The sequence below is a fragment of the Anguilla anguilla genome, chromosome 6, assembly GCF_013347855.1.
Source record: "Anguilla anguilla isolate fAngAng1 chromosome 6, fAngAng1.pri, whole genome shotgun sequence".
Lineage (NCBI taxonomy): Eukaryota > Metazoa > Chordata > Actinopteri > Anguilliformes > Anguillidae > Anguilla > Anguilla anguilla.
In genome coordinates this window covers 29412922-29430373 of record NC_049206.1, presented here as the reverse complement: position 1 = coordinate 29430373, position 17452 = coordinate 29412922, and the positions used below count along the sequence as shown (strand labels likewise).

The following is a 17452-nucleotide window of genomic DNA, read 5'->3' as shown; positions in this document are numbered from 1 at the left end:
ATTTCTCTGGGCCAGGGGAAAGTAGGCTGAATATTACACCTTTTATTTGCTCAGCTCTGACCAAACAAGTCTGGAACGATAAATACATCAGATAGCCTTGAAGGATGCGTGGACCACACATGGCCCAAGTTCTGCAGGTTAATTCCTAACTAGTCATGGCCTGAGAAAGTCTCCCGGCCTGGGAACTCAGCAGCTTCTCACGCTACGCTACTGTGCCTGTCTGTGGATAGATTTTAATAACGATCCCCCCTGGTTTGCATGCCATCTCAGCTCTGCCTTGATTTACGCACGCTGCCCCACAACAGTGACTGTTACAGTAAAAGTCCCCCTCCCCCTCCCTCCTTTAGTCTTGGAACACAAAGAAAATTCAGCGTTCAGACTATCACTGACACATGCTAGCAGTAATGCTCTCTGGCCATGATCTATAACCAACTGACAGCAGTCCAGGTAATATCATATCATATTACTTTGTAAATAAAAACAATGGAAAATAAGTCATTCGTGGGTGAAAGTGGTCTCGCCATTCCCGGAATCACATTTTTAAGAGTTAATAGATTGACAGAGAGCAAACACGTCCCAAGGTCAGGGGTAGAAGTGCTTTCGTCTGTCACAGCCTGGAAAAATAAGTCTGGGTCTGGGTCGAGGATTTTCACTAAACTTCAAAAGAACAATGTTCTGTTGAACTAAAAAAAAAAAAGGGACACGCAGTACTCAGTACACATTCATCTCCCGTAATCAATAGTCTATATGAGCTGAAACCTTCCCGCATGATAAACTCTTGGCTAGAGTGTCACTTAGTCAAACAGATTCCAGGTTTCCCCCTCAGATAAAGATGCTTTCAAAAGCCATGACTGTGAGGCAACCAAGGTTCGCAAACTATGCAGCCTTGAATTGGCCCAGCAGGTTTCTGCTAGAAAGCTGGGTAAACACGCTTGGGCACTGATACCACTGGCCTTGCGGGGACTTTTGTTTTTCATTCTTAAGAAAACGTTCGGTAATGTGCCATGTGTCCATTTCTCAAGGTGTACAACAGACTGTCAAGGACGGGGTCGAAGATGCAGATAAAATCTCATCATTCCTTGCCCCCCCCCCCCCCCCCCATATAAATTCAGTGTTTGTGTCAGCTGCTGTGATTCAATGGGTGAACGTCTGGCCTGCAATACCCAGTCTACGTCTCCTACAAATTCAAATCTACAACTGCACAGTTAAAACATCTACTACTACAACCATTACTAATTACTACAACCATTATGACAATGAATACTGTGCCACTGCAACTATAATGACTACAGAACTGGCATGTAGTAGGCAAGGGTCATGCTAAACCATAACATATTAGCATATTGTAACAAAACTGAGAAATAAATGTTACAATTGTCATTCTGTTCCAAACATATCCTAACAGTCCACGCTTAACTACTGGAGCCATTTCTACTCTAGAGAACCAGCCCCACACCCCTGACTCCAAGATGCTTCTTTGGAGATCCATTGCAAATACTATGACACATGGATGAAGAGGGGTGGGGTGAGGGTGGGGTTAGGGTGGGTGGGGGGGTTAATGCTGGGATTGACCAGGGGTTACAAAGTCACTTGTCTCTTATTGCAGTCGCAAGTATTGAAAAAAACTGTGGGTTGGGAGGGGCGGGGAGTGGTGGGGTGGGGGGGTGGTAGCAATAGGGGGACATCTGGAGAGTGAAAGGGGTGGGGTAGGGGGCCTTCTGGAGAGGACAGAATGGCCTAAGGAACAAAGTGGGCAGAAGGAAGGAGGAGGCTTAGAGTTGGGGGTCTTTCTTGTCTGGTGAAATGGGGGGTGGCAGGGTGACTTGGCAGTGAGACTAATGAAGCCTGTGTTGTGTGTGTGTGCGTGTGCATGTGTGTGTGCGTGTGTTGTGTGTGTAAGTGTGTGTGTGTAGGTAGGGGGGGGGTGGGGGGTGGGAGTAGTGCCAGGGTGAAGGGAAGACACACATCAGCGCTGCAGATGTGTCAAGGCCCCCCCAGAGCAAAATAATGACATAATCAGCAGTGGTGTCACAGACCAGACTGCGCACAAGGTGACAAGGGACAGGATGACTGAGAGCATGAGCAAGGAGTCAGGATCGGGAGCGTTCGAGGGGGAAAAACTTCCAGCGCTCGCCGCTTCCCCGGGTGGACTGCCTCTTTGTGCCGTCGACTGCACTTCTTTACTCAACAAAAGCAATTCTTTGGAGGGACCCCGCTAAATGAAGCCATTCCTGACTCTTCCTCCCTGGGTTCTTTCAGATTTTCAGTTGAGATCTACATTTGCGTCCAACAATAAACCTAACTTGAAATCTTGTTTAATTCCTCTTTGGAGCAGCCACGCAAAACACATTTCCACAGTGAAGTGGCATGCACTCCATTTGCCAACAGCTAAAATAATAAAAAGGTCTTTTGACAAACCCATCATTGGTAGCTTCAGAACCAACTGCATGGCAATTGATTGGTAGTGAGCTGCTTACCGATCAGAGCCAGCTGGCTAGCATGTAATTGCTCATAAAAAGTCAAAGTTTTCCATTCTGGCAGGGCAGAGAAGACCTGCACATGTCCCAGAGTACGTCAACATGCTGTGCAATTTGATACTGGAAACCTAAGAATGTTTCACAAAATATACGACAACGGAAACATGCTACAGCGTTCAATAGATAAATAAACAACATATCCAATTATAATTTTGATGGAGGATCTCTTAAAATATTCAGAAATATGTGATCCCGCCAGAAAGTATAAAAAGGTACCACTGACAAGCTCCTCCCACTGTATCTCCAGCCCAGAGACCGTGTGTTCAACGGTCTGTCGAGTGCCCTGCGGCTATTAACAGCCCCTGTTTATGATCAGCACCAGGTCTCGCCCTGACAGGAAAACATCCCCAGCAGTGGCAGCAACCACTTTACACTGAGAGGCAATTAAAAGGAGCGGTCTGGAGTCAGAGCCAAAGGAGCCGTAAGCACGTAAGCTTTTCCTAAATGGGATACCTCATTAAGTTTTCATTTTCAAAAACCACAGCCACCATATTCCAGACCCCCACTTCCAGATATCTCTCAAGCAGCTGCTCCAGGTGCCGGAGATAGCCATCTTCCCCGTGTCAGGGCGTTTTTCTGCCAGTGTAAGGTCGCGTCGCATTGTACTCAGTTTGCAGCCAGCCAAATATCGTTTCTTAAAACTTTTTTTTTAATAAGGATGTGTAAGGCAGTTTTCTTGTCGTGATGTTGAGTTTAAAACGCATATTCGACATTTTGCAGCAGAAAAAAATATTCAGCATGTGTGAGGAACTATTTACATAGCAGGAAAGCTATGGCTAACATTATAAACATTATTAAAATGTTGTCCCATGCTTTTGTTGACTGCAGCCTTACACAACTGTGCTGCAGTACTGCAATAGTAAAAATGAGGTTTGTATGGCGAGGAAAAGGAGCATCAGAAATTATTTATTATTTAGATATTTGTTTCATAAAAACGGGTATTCTTTTTTTAGATGGTGGTCAATTTTGTCCACATGCTGTCTGATTGCTCCATTTCCACATCCATTTCACAATACTGATAAGCTAGAATGAGCTTGTCATTACAGTTAATCACATATTCAAGCTTGGAGCTTTAGAAGCACCTCGATGACATCATAAAAGTGCGGAGACAGTGAGCCGCTAATGTAATTCAAATAGAGCTTATTGCCCAGTCCCCAATTTCCCCTCACTACTTAAAACAAATCCCACTAAGATCTGGCCCTTACAATCATGTAAAAACAGTACTAATGGCACTTTTCTAAACCCAAAACATACAGACACTACTGATGGCACATTTCTAAACTCCGTAACATAGAGAATAATGACGGCACATTTCTAAACTCCGCAACATACAGAGACAACTAATGGCATGGTCGTAAACTTCATTACATACAAAGACTACTGATGGCACATTTCTGAACTCCATTATGTACATAAACGTCCGAAGGAACATTTCTAAACTCCACTATGTACTAACACAACTAACAGAACATTTCTAAACTACACAACACATACACACAACTGATACATACACTTGCCTCCTAAACTAGCAGCAGGGAGGGGGTCAGGAATCAAATTGTAAGCAACTCCTTGCCATTTAGTAGAACCTAACATGAGCATGAAAAATATTCCATGCATGATAAATTCCAAACACAAACATTCTGAAATGGTGCATAATGTAGCAACATATAAGCATATGTTTCTGCACCGATATCATAAAATAATTATCTAATAAAATAATATATCCAGAAAAATATCTGAATATAATATAATATAATATAATATAATATAATATAATATAATATAATATAATATAATATAATATAACCAGTGAAACAGTGGAGGACAACATTTTGTGCTTTTTAAGGAGAGAGGATCAGTGCTAGTTGGGTTGTTTTTATACTTCTGAATAAAATAAAAAGCAGGTTAGATTGGTCTGAGGCAGAGGCTTCTGTGAAAAAAACCCCCTCCTCCGTGCAAATTAGGATCCATTAATAAGTCATTTTGCCTGGCAGGAACAACAGGCCCTGAAAGCTTTGTACAAGGCGATCTAATCACTTGAGAGCTTGCCCTTTCTCTGTGGAAGGTACAACAGTAGGTGTTTGTGTGCCTAAAGCTGTCTAGTTGTATGTGACTTTTGTACTAACCATAAGTGGGAGACTGCTTTAGGAGATATAGAAACAATAAAAAAGCAAGCAGTACAAAAAATTGTCTTCAATAATGTATGAACAAAACAAAATACACACACGCACTCAACGGAGAGAATAAGTAAAACACTAAGGGCAACACTACCTTACATATGTATACATGCATAACAAGACGGGTATAGTCAAACAATATTAATTCACTCAACAGGACAGCTCTCTAGCTTCTGTATACTTTTATTCCTCTTATTAGGTGAATTATAATTTATATTTGGGAGAAAATGTCTCTGTCCAACGCAGCGCAAGGGTTGTTGAGAACAGCAGTGGATGAAGGTGGTTCTGGTGTGCCGCCTTTCTCAGGAAACTGTACACGATTACGCTGAAAGAGCCTGCTTTTGAAGCCTTGTGATGCAGAACGCGGGTCGCTGAGCTAGCATCTGTCCACTTTGCGCACTGTCAGTGGTGACACTGCCTCGGTTTAGGTTTTCAGCCCAATCAAATATTTCAGAACATCTCGTATTTTATTTGGGAACAGCCGCCACATGGCACATGATCTGGGTCTGTCCTCGAAAATTCACACTGACCTCTCTGAGCTAAAAGGCTGAGAAAGGGTCACTTCAACAAAACTGGTGCCATTGCAAAAAAAGAAGGCATTTTTATGTTGACTGCTAGAATCCATATTACAGCACCCCAGTGATTTCCAGAGCCTCACAAGACGGCAGGAATCTGATTTCCAGATCATGTTTTAAGGGAAGTGTTTATATAGCTCTCTGCCAGTATTTTATCTTTTTCAACTTTAAAGGAGATAGTAAAAGACATGCCTGTCAGGCCTTAAGAGTGACATTAATACCATTCTCACTGGCACCCCCCCCCCCCCTTAGAAATCAGCAGCTCACCTTCACTCAAGGGTAAGAATGAAGAAACAGGCAGCCCTCACCCACCTTCACATTCACAAAAGAAAAGCACGGCACTAAATTGTCTATTTTGAAAGTAATCATTCTTGCAATGTATCAGCATGTCTCCACAATAGGACTGTTTAGTAGTCATTTGGATGAGTATACATTTATCTTTATTTATTCATCTTAAACTGCAGGGCTGTAGGGCCACAGTGTATGTATTTTCAGTCCTTTTCATTGGCTAAAGAGTCCACACACCTGGTGTGAATGTTGGACTGATTGAAAGAAAACCGCAATAACCGGCAAACCCTTCATGGGTTTGAGATCTGCGCGATATTTCCAGATATATGACAGGCTTTGAACACTTATAATTCTAGTCCAATGCAGTGAGAACACTGAGTTGACAGTGGCCGACAGAGTCAAGCTGAGGCAACCTCACGAGGACCTCAAGGTGGGACAGGGGGCACGAGCTGGCAAAGGCTGGCCAGCTTCACCCCTCTGCATCGAAGTGCAGCAATAATGACGGGAAACGACAGGAGTTTGTTTTTCGTCGACCGCCATTACGTCCAGCCTGGGACGTTTCACGGTGCCGATAACCGGCTAAGCGCGACATTAACAGGGGGGAGCCGTGCGGAACCAGCGGGAGCAGCGTTACGGGCCGCCGTGCCGGCCCGCCTGTTCAGGGGAGAGAATTGGCTCGCCGGTGAAACGCGCAGTTTCGCTTCAGCGGAACGAGATTAAACCCGTCCCAGCCAGGCTGACCGGACGCCACGAGATGAAGAATGCGAGATGAACGTGGGACTTTTTTTTTTTTACCCCCTTTTTCTTCTCCTTCAATGTCAGATCCTTATTTCAAATAGAAAATGTTTAAAAATTCACCAGAGGGATCTTGTCCTGCTAGTTTGGAGGGGGAAGGGAGAGAGAGAGAGAGAGCAAGACTGAAAGGGAGGGGGGGGGGGATCCATCTCAGCATCTCAGGTCTGCTGGTGCTCGTTTGTGGCCAAATATAACAGGAGAGGTGAGAAGCACACAGAAGGAGAGAGGAGTTTATTGCACAAGGATGACCAGTATGTCAAACTGTAAAAGTGCAAATAATGCAAAAGCCTGAGTCCGACAAGGCTCCATTTCTCTTTTTTGTGCACATGAGATGAAACATGAAAGTGTGATCGCCAATCAATTCAGCATGACAAAGGATGAGAAGTTTTTTTAAATGCAAGTATTTGAAGAACATATTGGCATGTATTGGTATGTATTTAATACAGGTTGCCTGTCTGTATTTTTGGATGGTGTGTACCTCTGTGTCGCCTGCAAAACAACCTAACCACTATTTTTATACATGCATCTATACATTTCTCTATTATATATGAGCAATCTTTTCTGCTTGTTGCCTTTCAGCAAGAATGGCTTCTTAGCTGCAACAAGCCCTGCAAGATAATTTCTTGTAAGATTTCTTCTCACAGTAGATGCATGTACTTTTGTGCCAGAAGACTCTGCCAGATGCTGAGCAAGCACTTCACTTGATTTCCTTCTGTCCCTGAAGGATCACGAAAGTGACTTGAGTACTGTTCATCAGATTCAGCCCTTTTGGTTTTCGACCACATTGTCTGCCTTCAACTTCAGCGCAGTTCCTTCAAATTTCTTCATGACAGCTTGGAAGATACATGGAAGAGCCGGGGTGCATCAAGGAGAGGTTTGGAAAATGGCTAAACTAACAGTCTGACGGACACAAAACGGTAGTTTTGCATCAACAAGGAAATAGCCCACCCGACCAGATTTTCAGGATATTGTGTGACAGCAGTCAAAAAGCAATTTTAAGAGACTGGGAAAGCTGAAGACTCACGGAAGACACAAAAAGGCTATTTGCATCTTATGAACACCACTGAAAGGTCACTTCCTTGTGGAACAGAAGAAAATCCAGTGAAATGCTTGCTCAATGTCTTACACCAAAGTACATGCTTCAACAGTGAGAAGCCTCACTAGAAATTGTCTTGTTGGGTGTTTTGCAGCAAAGAAACCATTCTAGTGGAAAGGAAACAAGCAGATACCTGATTGCCAAACCTAAAAGACCAGAAAGCATGGAGTGATAACCAGTGGCAGAAAGTCTTATGAAGAGATTTTGGTTGGCAAAGATGCCAGACAAAGTGTATGTCAGACAAAGAGTTTGAAAGAAGTGTGTTGATGCCTGTCTGCAGCCTTCAGTGAAGCATGGTGGCAGTTCTGGGGGTGCATTTCAGTCAGTGGTGTGGAGGATCTAGTCAAAAATTGATGGAATTAAGCATGCTGAGCAATGCAAACATCTTGATTCACCATGCTGTAACTTTGGGAAAATGACTGATTGGCAAACACTTTAACTTTCTCCACAATAACGACTCCAAACACTTTGCAAACACGATTAAAACCTACTTGGAGCAGACATATTTGGAACCCTCAAAATATTAGACTGGGCACCTCAAAGCCCTGACCTCGACATAACATAAGCTGTGTATGATCATTTGAACAGGGAATAAAACAAAATGCAGTCAAAAAGAAGCTTGCCATAATTTATCACAGAACTCCTAAAAAATTATGCGATGGTCTACCAAAGCAAATTGCTTCAGTTTTGCATTCTAGGGCAGGTCACATAAAGTAAAAGTTTTTTATACTTTTGATTGAGTTTATGTTTCTTTGGTTTTGCTTCAATGTTATATAGTGTTATTTTGTCAATCAAATAAACACCTACTGTTCAGATAAATAGTTATAATTAGATTTTATTTCATAGTGGCCTAAGACTTTATATATATATATATATATATGCCCAGTCCTGCCAATGAGATAATGGCTGGAGTCTGGGCCATGTGACTGGCCATCAGCCCCCCACAGATCGCTCATTGTGAGGATGGCGGCCGCAGCTGTGTGGTACCCTGGGATGCGGGACGCGGGACGCGCAAGGCGGGCACGTAGGCCGTCTGTATTGGGGAGCCTCTCATGACTCCTGCCAGACCCCACAAGAGATCGCCTTTATCACCCTCCAAGAGCCCTTGTGCAGCTCAACTCAGAGTCGCGTCTGGATTCAATCATTCGGACATTCACCCTCAACTTTAACTCACACAGAAATGCAGTGGGGCACACAGCTTCATGCACACAGCTTAGCAAGGTTTATAACCAAAATGCTAACCTGTGCTTTTAAAGAAAAAAAGGCTAAAAGCATTTGTTTTTAAATCCACGTTAAGAGGAGACATTCACTGAATATTTGTCTTAGTCGCATAGAAAAGGAGGAAAGGAAGACTACAGGATGTCTGAAACAATATTGCATCAACTAGTGATGGCAGAGAACTAAGATTAATGCTAATGAGAGGGTGGTGTGTACAATAATAAGCCTAGGTGCGCTGCCAATCATTCTTACAGTGATTTTATGACCAAAAGCAGATGGATTTTATCCTTTCATTGGAAGGCAAGCTCAAAAATGTTTTCATGTTAAACATTCATTTCAGATGGAAAACACAAATGGACAGCAGCACTAAAAGGTATGAACGTCAGCGAGGAGCTCTCCCATTAGAGTGAATATATTAAGAAGCATTATGGATTTGATGTTTGTGAGTAAAGTGAGGAGCTCGACTATAGTAAACGACGCGTTCCCTCTACAGCCCAGTTCAGATGAAAACGGCAGCAGACGAGAAAAAAAAGAACAATGTTTCTAATTAAAGAGTATGCAGTGCACATCAAAACAAAGTTAACAAATGAATAACCGTTTCCATAACAATGAGTTATGAGCGGGCGGGTCTGTCTCGTCTTTATCTCCGGACCCAAGATTTGACATGTGGAAATCTCAGAGACCACAGCGGCCATCAGCAGACATTCTAAAAACCCGGTGGTTCACACTGAACAAAATGTTTTGATCTGAAGCGGCCTTAAGTCCCGGAAAGTGATCTCCCCCACAGCGGCGAGGGGCTCCCTGGGCTCATGCAGATAGCCCCCTTTCTGCTGAGTGAAGAGCAGAAAGAATGGAGGTAGAAAGACAAAGCTAAGGGGAGATGAATGTCAGGCGATAGGCAGTGGCACTGAAAGCGCATATTTTGAACTTTTGCATCTCAGAAGCACAATTAATTATGAGGGCCTTTGGGGTAGGTCAGACCGAGGAGGATATAGGTACCGTAGATGAGAGAGAGAAATATAGAGAGAGATATAGACAGAGACAGAGAGAGAGAGAGAGAGAGAGCAAGAAAGCAAGACAGTAAGAGGTGGGGAGGGGGACAATCTAAAAAGGTGGCCATAGAGAATGACGTTCTCTGCATTTGTCAACGATTCTGCCTTTTTTAGCCAGCATAGCAAAGAAAAGACACCTAAGGAATATCCCTTATGCCTCTCCCACAGGCTCCCTGTTTTATCTGTTTCATCTGTCTCCCGCTTAATGAAACAGCGGATATATTTCCCTTTTCACAGAGACCACTGCATTCTATAATGTCAAAATATACTGTTAAGTTATTTAAGGAAAACAGAAGTGGATAATGAGTAGGATTTGTCAACGAACCAAACCAAAGAGAGGAGAGAGAAAGAGGGGTGGAAAAAGAACAGACGAGGAAAGACCAAAACAAAGCAAGGGAGACCTCTCTTCTGCGTGAAAAGAGGAGGCCGATAAGGTCAGACACTCGATCCCCCCCCCCCCAAGATGAGCGTAAGCAAGCTCCCCAAGGAGCCCCTCTGTGTTTCTGCAGCTCGGCCAAAGCTGCTGCTCTCTCTCACAAAGCAGCGGCCGCCAGGATCCTCGCAATCTCCTTTAAACGTTCTTTACCGCAGCGGCGAGGAGAAGGGGAGGAGCCGCGGCGAGGCCAGGGGAGGATGGAGGGATGGGGGTGGGGAGGACACTGCTTTCCATGGGCAGGAAGGCTTGACAGAAGAGCCTTGAAGTATTTTCTGAGGGAAATATGAAACCATCCCCTGAGCTGTCATAAAAATGTCTTTTTATCCCCCTCTCTACGCCCCCCGCCCCCTCTTTTTTCATGAATGCCTGGTGAACTCTGATACACTAGGTGACACGGCTTTGCCTCTGTCAAAAAGGAGGCGATTGGGTTTCCAGGTTTTTAGACCCGCCGGTCTCAATACGGAGCAAATATATTTCAACATGCATATATAAAGTAACTTATTTTCTCTACATTTTTGTTAGTCTTCATTTAACCTTTATTTCAATAGCGAGTCCCTCTTTTGCAAGGGCGCCCTATAATGTATCAGCAGCGAAAGAGCTGAGAAACAGTGGTGTGGCAAATCATGAAAGCAAGAGCGCAGCATGTCTCTCAGTTAAATCGCGATGCTTCCCTTCCTCCTGTGTGCTACCGCAACACCTGCCCCAGTCAGCCAGGAAGCACCGATGCATCCATGCACGCACGCACACGCTGCACATATACCACACGCACACATGCACACACGTGCACACTCTCACACACACACGCACACACACACATGCTCGCGCACACGCAGCCACCTGTGCCAGTTACTGCAAGTGAAAAATGCAGCCTGTGCATAGTTCTAAGTAAAATCTTCCCAAGCGATGCTTCTTTGGCGACGTAGTTCCCCTCTAACAACAGAGCACAGTTCACTTCCCAGTCATTAGTGTCCGCAATGCAAGCTTTCCCCTTTTGTCCCTGTGTTCACATTTCACTTCGGAATGGTTAATGGCTACCGAGTTGGAACGGCTGGTAATTACGAACTATCTTACGAAAGTGTGTGTGTGGGGTGGTGGATGGGGGGGCAATGGGGGTGAGGGAGGGGGGCCGCAGAGCATGAAAGGAAGCACAGAGAGGGCGAGAGACGCAACTGCGGCAAAGGTAATTAATGAAGTTCCTTTAATTACAGATTGTGCTCATTCCGCCATAGGGAATGCGACAATTATGCCATTAAAAGTTTGTAATGGGCAGGGGGGGAGTGGGGGGGGGGGGCAGAGGGGAAGAAACAAATTTGAAGAGGATGAAAGATGCAAGGCAGCAGAAGGAAAAGGAAGAAAAAAAAACAACAGACATCTCAAAGGAGGAGAGAGCATTTTGCTGGTGCACAGTGACAGACCAGATTAACATCAAAAGATCAGCAAAACAGAGGACATATTCATTCTAGAGACACGACCAAGGTGGAAGGAACTTTGATGATGCTAAATTTGGCAAAAGCGCAAGTTGCTGAATCGGCTTGCGGTTCCAGTTTCCTGCCTCTGTGCAGGCGCTGTTTGACAGGTGGAAAAGGGAGAATTCACTGAAAATCCAAGTAAGTGGCCCTTTGGGGGGGAGGGGGGCCATATCTCCATTCCCCTGCTCCAAACGCCGCGGAGCTGAGAAATGTCTAGTCACAGCAGACAAGCCGCACACCAGAGGGGGAAGGGGGAAAAAAACCACTCCATCCAAGCCAAGTGGGTTTGTCTAGATAGATTTGCATTGCCTGGCAAATTTTCCTTGCGCCGGAGCGCTAATCACCTCTCGCATCTACCTGCCCAGACACCTGCAGAGAACGTCACCCTTGATATGCAAAATCCTCCCCCCTCCCTGCCCGACACGACTCCTCAGCCAACAACAGTCTTATTCATGGCTTCTTTCTTCTCCGAGCTTGCAAATTCGACATTTATGTATGTAAATGGGATTGATCCCCTGAAGTTTCCCGGTAGCATGTGCCTTTGTAGGCCCAATGACGCACACACCCCCAACCCTGCCATAAACCTTACCCTGACTTATTCAAATCAGCTGTAGGGAGGGGTTTTTTTTTTTGCGACGAAAACTAGAAGATGTTTTGCTAATGTTTAACCACGGGTGTCCCAATGGACACGTACTGTTGCCTACATAGTACTATAATGTGAGTAATGCACATTCTATTCGACAAGGTCAGCCTAAAGTGGTGCCTGCTTTTACTCTACCAAGTGAAGAATGTGTAACCTTGATATTCTGAATTCCTCTCCTCAGAAGTGCCTTGCAAGCATGGTGGACAGAGGCAGGACACCTCAGTATTCTTTCAAACAACCTGCCAACCGCGATATGGTGCAGCGTATATCATGCATATTTTGCTGATTCCTACAGTAACTAAATTGTGACACAGCAAAGTATGGCTTCTAAGTATAGCCCATAACAAGATGTAAAAGTGTGAGACACGTTGGCTTGTGCGTGTGCTACACCCGACGGCGAGATGTACCACGCTGCTTACAAGCTTAGCTCTTCGCTTAAAAATGAATCTTTCCTAAAATGTAGTCTATTACAAAATACAAAATATCTCCAAAATAAATTGTCACCCTCCTCTGGTCACCCCCCCCCCCCACCCCACCCCTCTTTGGGTGCTGGTGTTGGGTGAAGTCGTACCTCAAAGTCGTTGGCCTTGTTGTAATGCATGTTGAGGGCGCGGTACAGCTCACAGTCCCGGCTGACGCACATTTCGTCCGCCCCGGTCACGCCGTCGTTGATGGCCTGACGAGCGAACTTCTCCATCTGGATGTAGTAGAACTCACGGAAGTTGCTGAACCACTTGATCAGCTGGGACGTGATGCACCTGTTGAACTGGAGGAGAGGACAGAGGAGTCTTCAGTGGTGAAGTGGTAGTAATGATGGCCCACTGACACTGCGGCCCTCCATGACCAGGGCTGAGGAGCTCCATTGAACTGCAGTGGGGTCACGGCACCCCAAAATGTCTTGCTATACCAACCAATCATGCATTACTGGACCAAAATGGCTGACACTGGGCACCATTTCTCACACAGAAAATTTTAAACACTACGGAAAAACATCAGTCTATTAGTGCCAGTATAAGCCCCTCCACTGGTCACCACCCCCAACCTAAAATGCATATTCAAAAGTAAAGCAATTTCGTATGATATTCCCCTCTCAATCCAACAGTTATGAAATTGTTAATTCATTTTCATATCTGATTTCCCTGCTATGAAAACATTATTTGCTCAGTGCATACATATACATACAAACACATATAAATGCAGGTTCCTGTCCTATGATTCACTGTTATTCAAATACAGCCTATACAGATATTAATTACTACCCTGCTATACTGTGAACACAGACACACACACACACACACACACACACATACAAACACTCAACCTTGCCTGATCCTCAGAGTTTCACCATATTTGAAGGTGCATCCTCACAGATATGAAGCCCTATGTTGTCTGTACAGTGGACCATGGTGTTTCGCACCATCGGTCAGAGATCAGAGGTAGGTTAAACTGTAATTACAATTATGTCTATAGTCTGGCAAGCATTTCAGGGCATATTTCCATGCCGGCAAGCAAGGTTAATTGTGATTTGCCCCAAGCCTTTTCCACATTATGTCCTTTTGAACAAAGTGTTTGAGTGATTAAACTAAAGGAAGATTTTAACCCTTCCAGAGGCAGATACGACTGCAATCTGTAATGTTGCAGGCTTATGCTACTTCAAAGAAGAAACCAAGTTTGTGCTTGTATGAAGGCAAGGCAAAGTAGAGCCTTGCATGCAATCATGCAAATTGTTGTTGCTAACCAAACTATCTGAACAAGCTCGGATGCAGCTGTTTGGTAGTGTGTCTATCTAAAGCACTCGTTTTACAGCCCAGGGACTCACCCTACGGCCTAGAACAGAACCGTGACCATTCCAGTGCTAGCTATGACCACAGGAGCTCCGCAGGACGTTGTATGATTGGATATAACATTAGCCTTAAGAGGGAGGGTTTCAGTCAGCCCCGCCTCACGGTGCAATAGTGCCCCCTCTGGTCAATCAGGTGCACACAGCTCTTTTGCATTGGCTGCGTATGTTTTGTGGTCCACAGCTCAGCTAATGATAAAAGTGGCAGTTGTCTACATGCCTTGTGGAGACATGTGCTAGTCTGTGCTCTTATGTGACGTCGTTGTGATGATGAGACGAGCTTGCAGTTGAGAAAAACGTGTAATTTCTATATTTGAATTGGGGGTAAAATTGGGAGTAAAGTGAAAAAAAATACTAACCAGTATAATTACACCAGACCAAAGCATACCTAATTTCTGTATTGCTGAATTTCATGTGTATAAGTGCAACTTTCTCTGACCACTGCAGTTAGTGGTGGCATTGTATGTCCTCTGCAACCTGGTCAAATGACCTGAGTGATGACTGTGCGTGCTGTGGCCATAGTGTGTGCATGAGGGAGGGAGGGAGGGAGGGAGAGAGAGAGAGCGAGAGAGAGAGCGAGATGGGGGGAGTAGGAGAGGATTGGCTCCATTCATGAGGACAGCTGAGTTGCAATTATCTAAGTTAGGACCGATAAATCCCAAAGGCTTTATGATCAGGGCTCTGACACACTACCTCCTGCCTTTCATCATTATGACTATTCATCAATTCATCAACACCCACCATACATCCTAACCACGCACACACACACACGCACACACACCTGAAAAAAAAAAAAACAATTATTTACAAATTATTTTAAAACCTTGCATTTATACAATCATCGTCATAACACCAACCAGCAGCTCAGACGTTAACAAAAAGTCAGTAGAGGAGCTATGGAGGGGGAAGTACGTGTGGGGGGTAATTATGGTATAGAGTTGTTTCTCTGTTAGCAAATTCCGGATAATTAAGCGAATGTAAATTCATGGCGGGAAGCCTAAGTATCGAGGCAACAAAAGCTAGGAGAGCTGCCCCTTTTCCCCACCAAAAAGGCCATCCCCGCTCTGTAATTGACGACGACACTGCGCGTCGCACGGCTTCTTACAGATAATTGACCAGAAAATGATTAAGTCATCATCAGACGGGCTCCTGCCTGGAAGAGTTCAAACATGTACTTAACCTATCCCAGAATTATACATTCCCTCCGCAGGCCCTCTCTGTCTGCTTTCAGCCTTGCGGGGGGAAACCCCATTTGAACAAAAAGAGAAAAAAGAAAAGAAGAAAAAAGAAATAACCGAAGAACTCCAGCTATCTGATCTCCTGGTTGCTGATTTCAATAGAGCTTAAACCTATTAGGATCTGCTGAACTCTGAGTTCTCTCCCTTTATCTTGGCAGCAAAATAAACTGTCCGAATTTCCAGACACTGAGATAAGGAACCCAGGCCCCCATGACGGCTTACTGTTCCTTTTAATTCTTTTAGAATAAGAAACAAAACATTACAAAATGATAGGAGGCTGTTCACTAGGGAGTGAAAATTGCTTTGACATGGAGATTAGGCCCCAGCATTGTTACAAGACATTGTCTCATATGAACAAGCCCAGGAGAAGGGGGGGGGGGGGGTTTCTGGAATTGCCCATGGATGACATAATGGAGACTACAAAAAAAGTAAGTGCGCATGACATTGTTTGGCAGGAGGGTATAAAGGCAGATTTAAAGGGTATTGTTGTGGAATAGAAATGCCAGAGATGCGATGGACAAAAGAGCAACGTTGCTGGAACGTGACAACTCAGCAAGTAAGGATCATGTCATCTGCTTGTCAAACAAACATCCCCCCCACATACACACACGCACGCACGCACACGCACACACACACACACACACAGAAATAGAAATACAGAAATACAGACGCAGACACACACACACAATTGCAGCCCAACACATGTAAACACCCACAGGGTAACGGAGATGATAACTGTTCCACTGACATATCGGACACATCGTTCTTGACAGTCGATGTGATGGCTACATTTGTTTGAAGGCTGTACTCCTGAGAGAATTTACCTCAAATTGATAGTTTTCATTATTCATCCTTTTGACCCTCAAATACAACATTGACATTTTGTCATTTCACTAGTGTACATTAGATCATTTGCGATTCAAAATCAAATTCAATTCAAGTCAAATATACTTATATACAAAATGCATTTTATAACGCAACGTGAGACACGTTGAAAATGCATTTTGTAAAAAATACACAATGAGTGAATATCTAAAGAAAGATTCCCTTGTACATGGGCCTGAATGCAGCAACAAATTTAAATAAATTGAAATATTTCTACATTATAATTGGCAAATATACAAGTTTGAATGCATTTTTTTAACATGTAAAAACACCATTGCCTGAATGGAACTGCATTAAAATACAATGTACAAAAGTGTGGTATAAACCACAGATTGCAGAATTGTATACTGATTTAAAATAATCAAAACACTTAATCAGAACCTTTTCCCAATCATTCATGTTTCTATTTAGACATTTCTCATTCATCAATGAGAAAAACAAAGAATAAAAGACGCACATAACGGGAGAAAAAATAAAATAAAATAGAGAAACACCCAATCAGTGACATCTGTGTTGGGCTAATGTCTTTTTACCAGGGAACCAATTGCTACAATAAAAAGCCCATGTTGTCTCTGCACAAGAGCCATGGACTTTGATTAATGCTTCCCACGGGCCATCTCCGCTTCAATATTTGCTAAGGAAAATTCCTAAATATTCAATGAGCACGGTCAAAAGATTCATAAAAACAAATCAATTTGACACCTTAATCTGCTCCGGCAGCAGTTGACTCAGAAGCCGCGGAAGACCGTTTCACACACTCGCTCTCGCTGGCCTGTGAAAGCCTGCTTCTCCATCCACTCTTAGCAAGACTGAGACTGTGGCTCACGCTTCGCGTGTTGCCACAGACTACCAAATTAGGCATGGTAAGCTCATGCTGCAAAAATTAAAAAAAGGCGAAAAGTATACATTTCTAACAGTTAACTGAATCATGAAATGACACACTTCATTCTTCCCCGCAGCCCCTTGAATAATAACAAAAATAATGTGATAATTTATTGACTAATACTAGCCTTCATGTTTTCGAACCAAAACGTAAGCAGGGCCCAACAATCTGAATAGGTAACTGCAGGAGGAGGAGGCAGTTCATTTTCTGGTTGGTTTCCAGGGTGCAGATGTATATAAGTACATAAATGGGCCCTATGCTATCACGTGCGGACACCCCTCTCTTCCCCAATCCCCCTCCCCAACCCCAGATCATCGACA

General features: G+C 44.0%; 1 protein-coding gene across 3 annotated transcripts in view; it reads right to left on the bottom strand.

Moving 5' to 3' along the window:
• prox1a (prospero homeobox 1a) overlaps positions 1–17452 on the bottom strand; it is a 44276-nt gene that overhangs the window by 12062 nt on the left and 14762 nt on the right. For all 3 annotated transcript variants that reach the window (XM_035422754.1, XM_035422756.1, XM_035422755.1), the window contains exon 4: positions 12858–13052. In XM_035422754.1, the coding sequence (XP_035278645.1) occupies positions 12858–13052 (195 nt within the window). The remainder of the gene's footprint in view (positions 1–12857; positions 13053–17452) is intronic.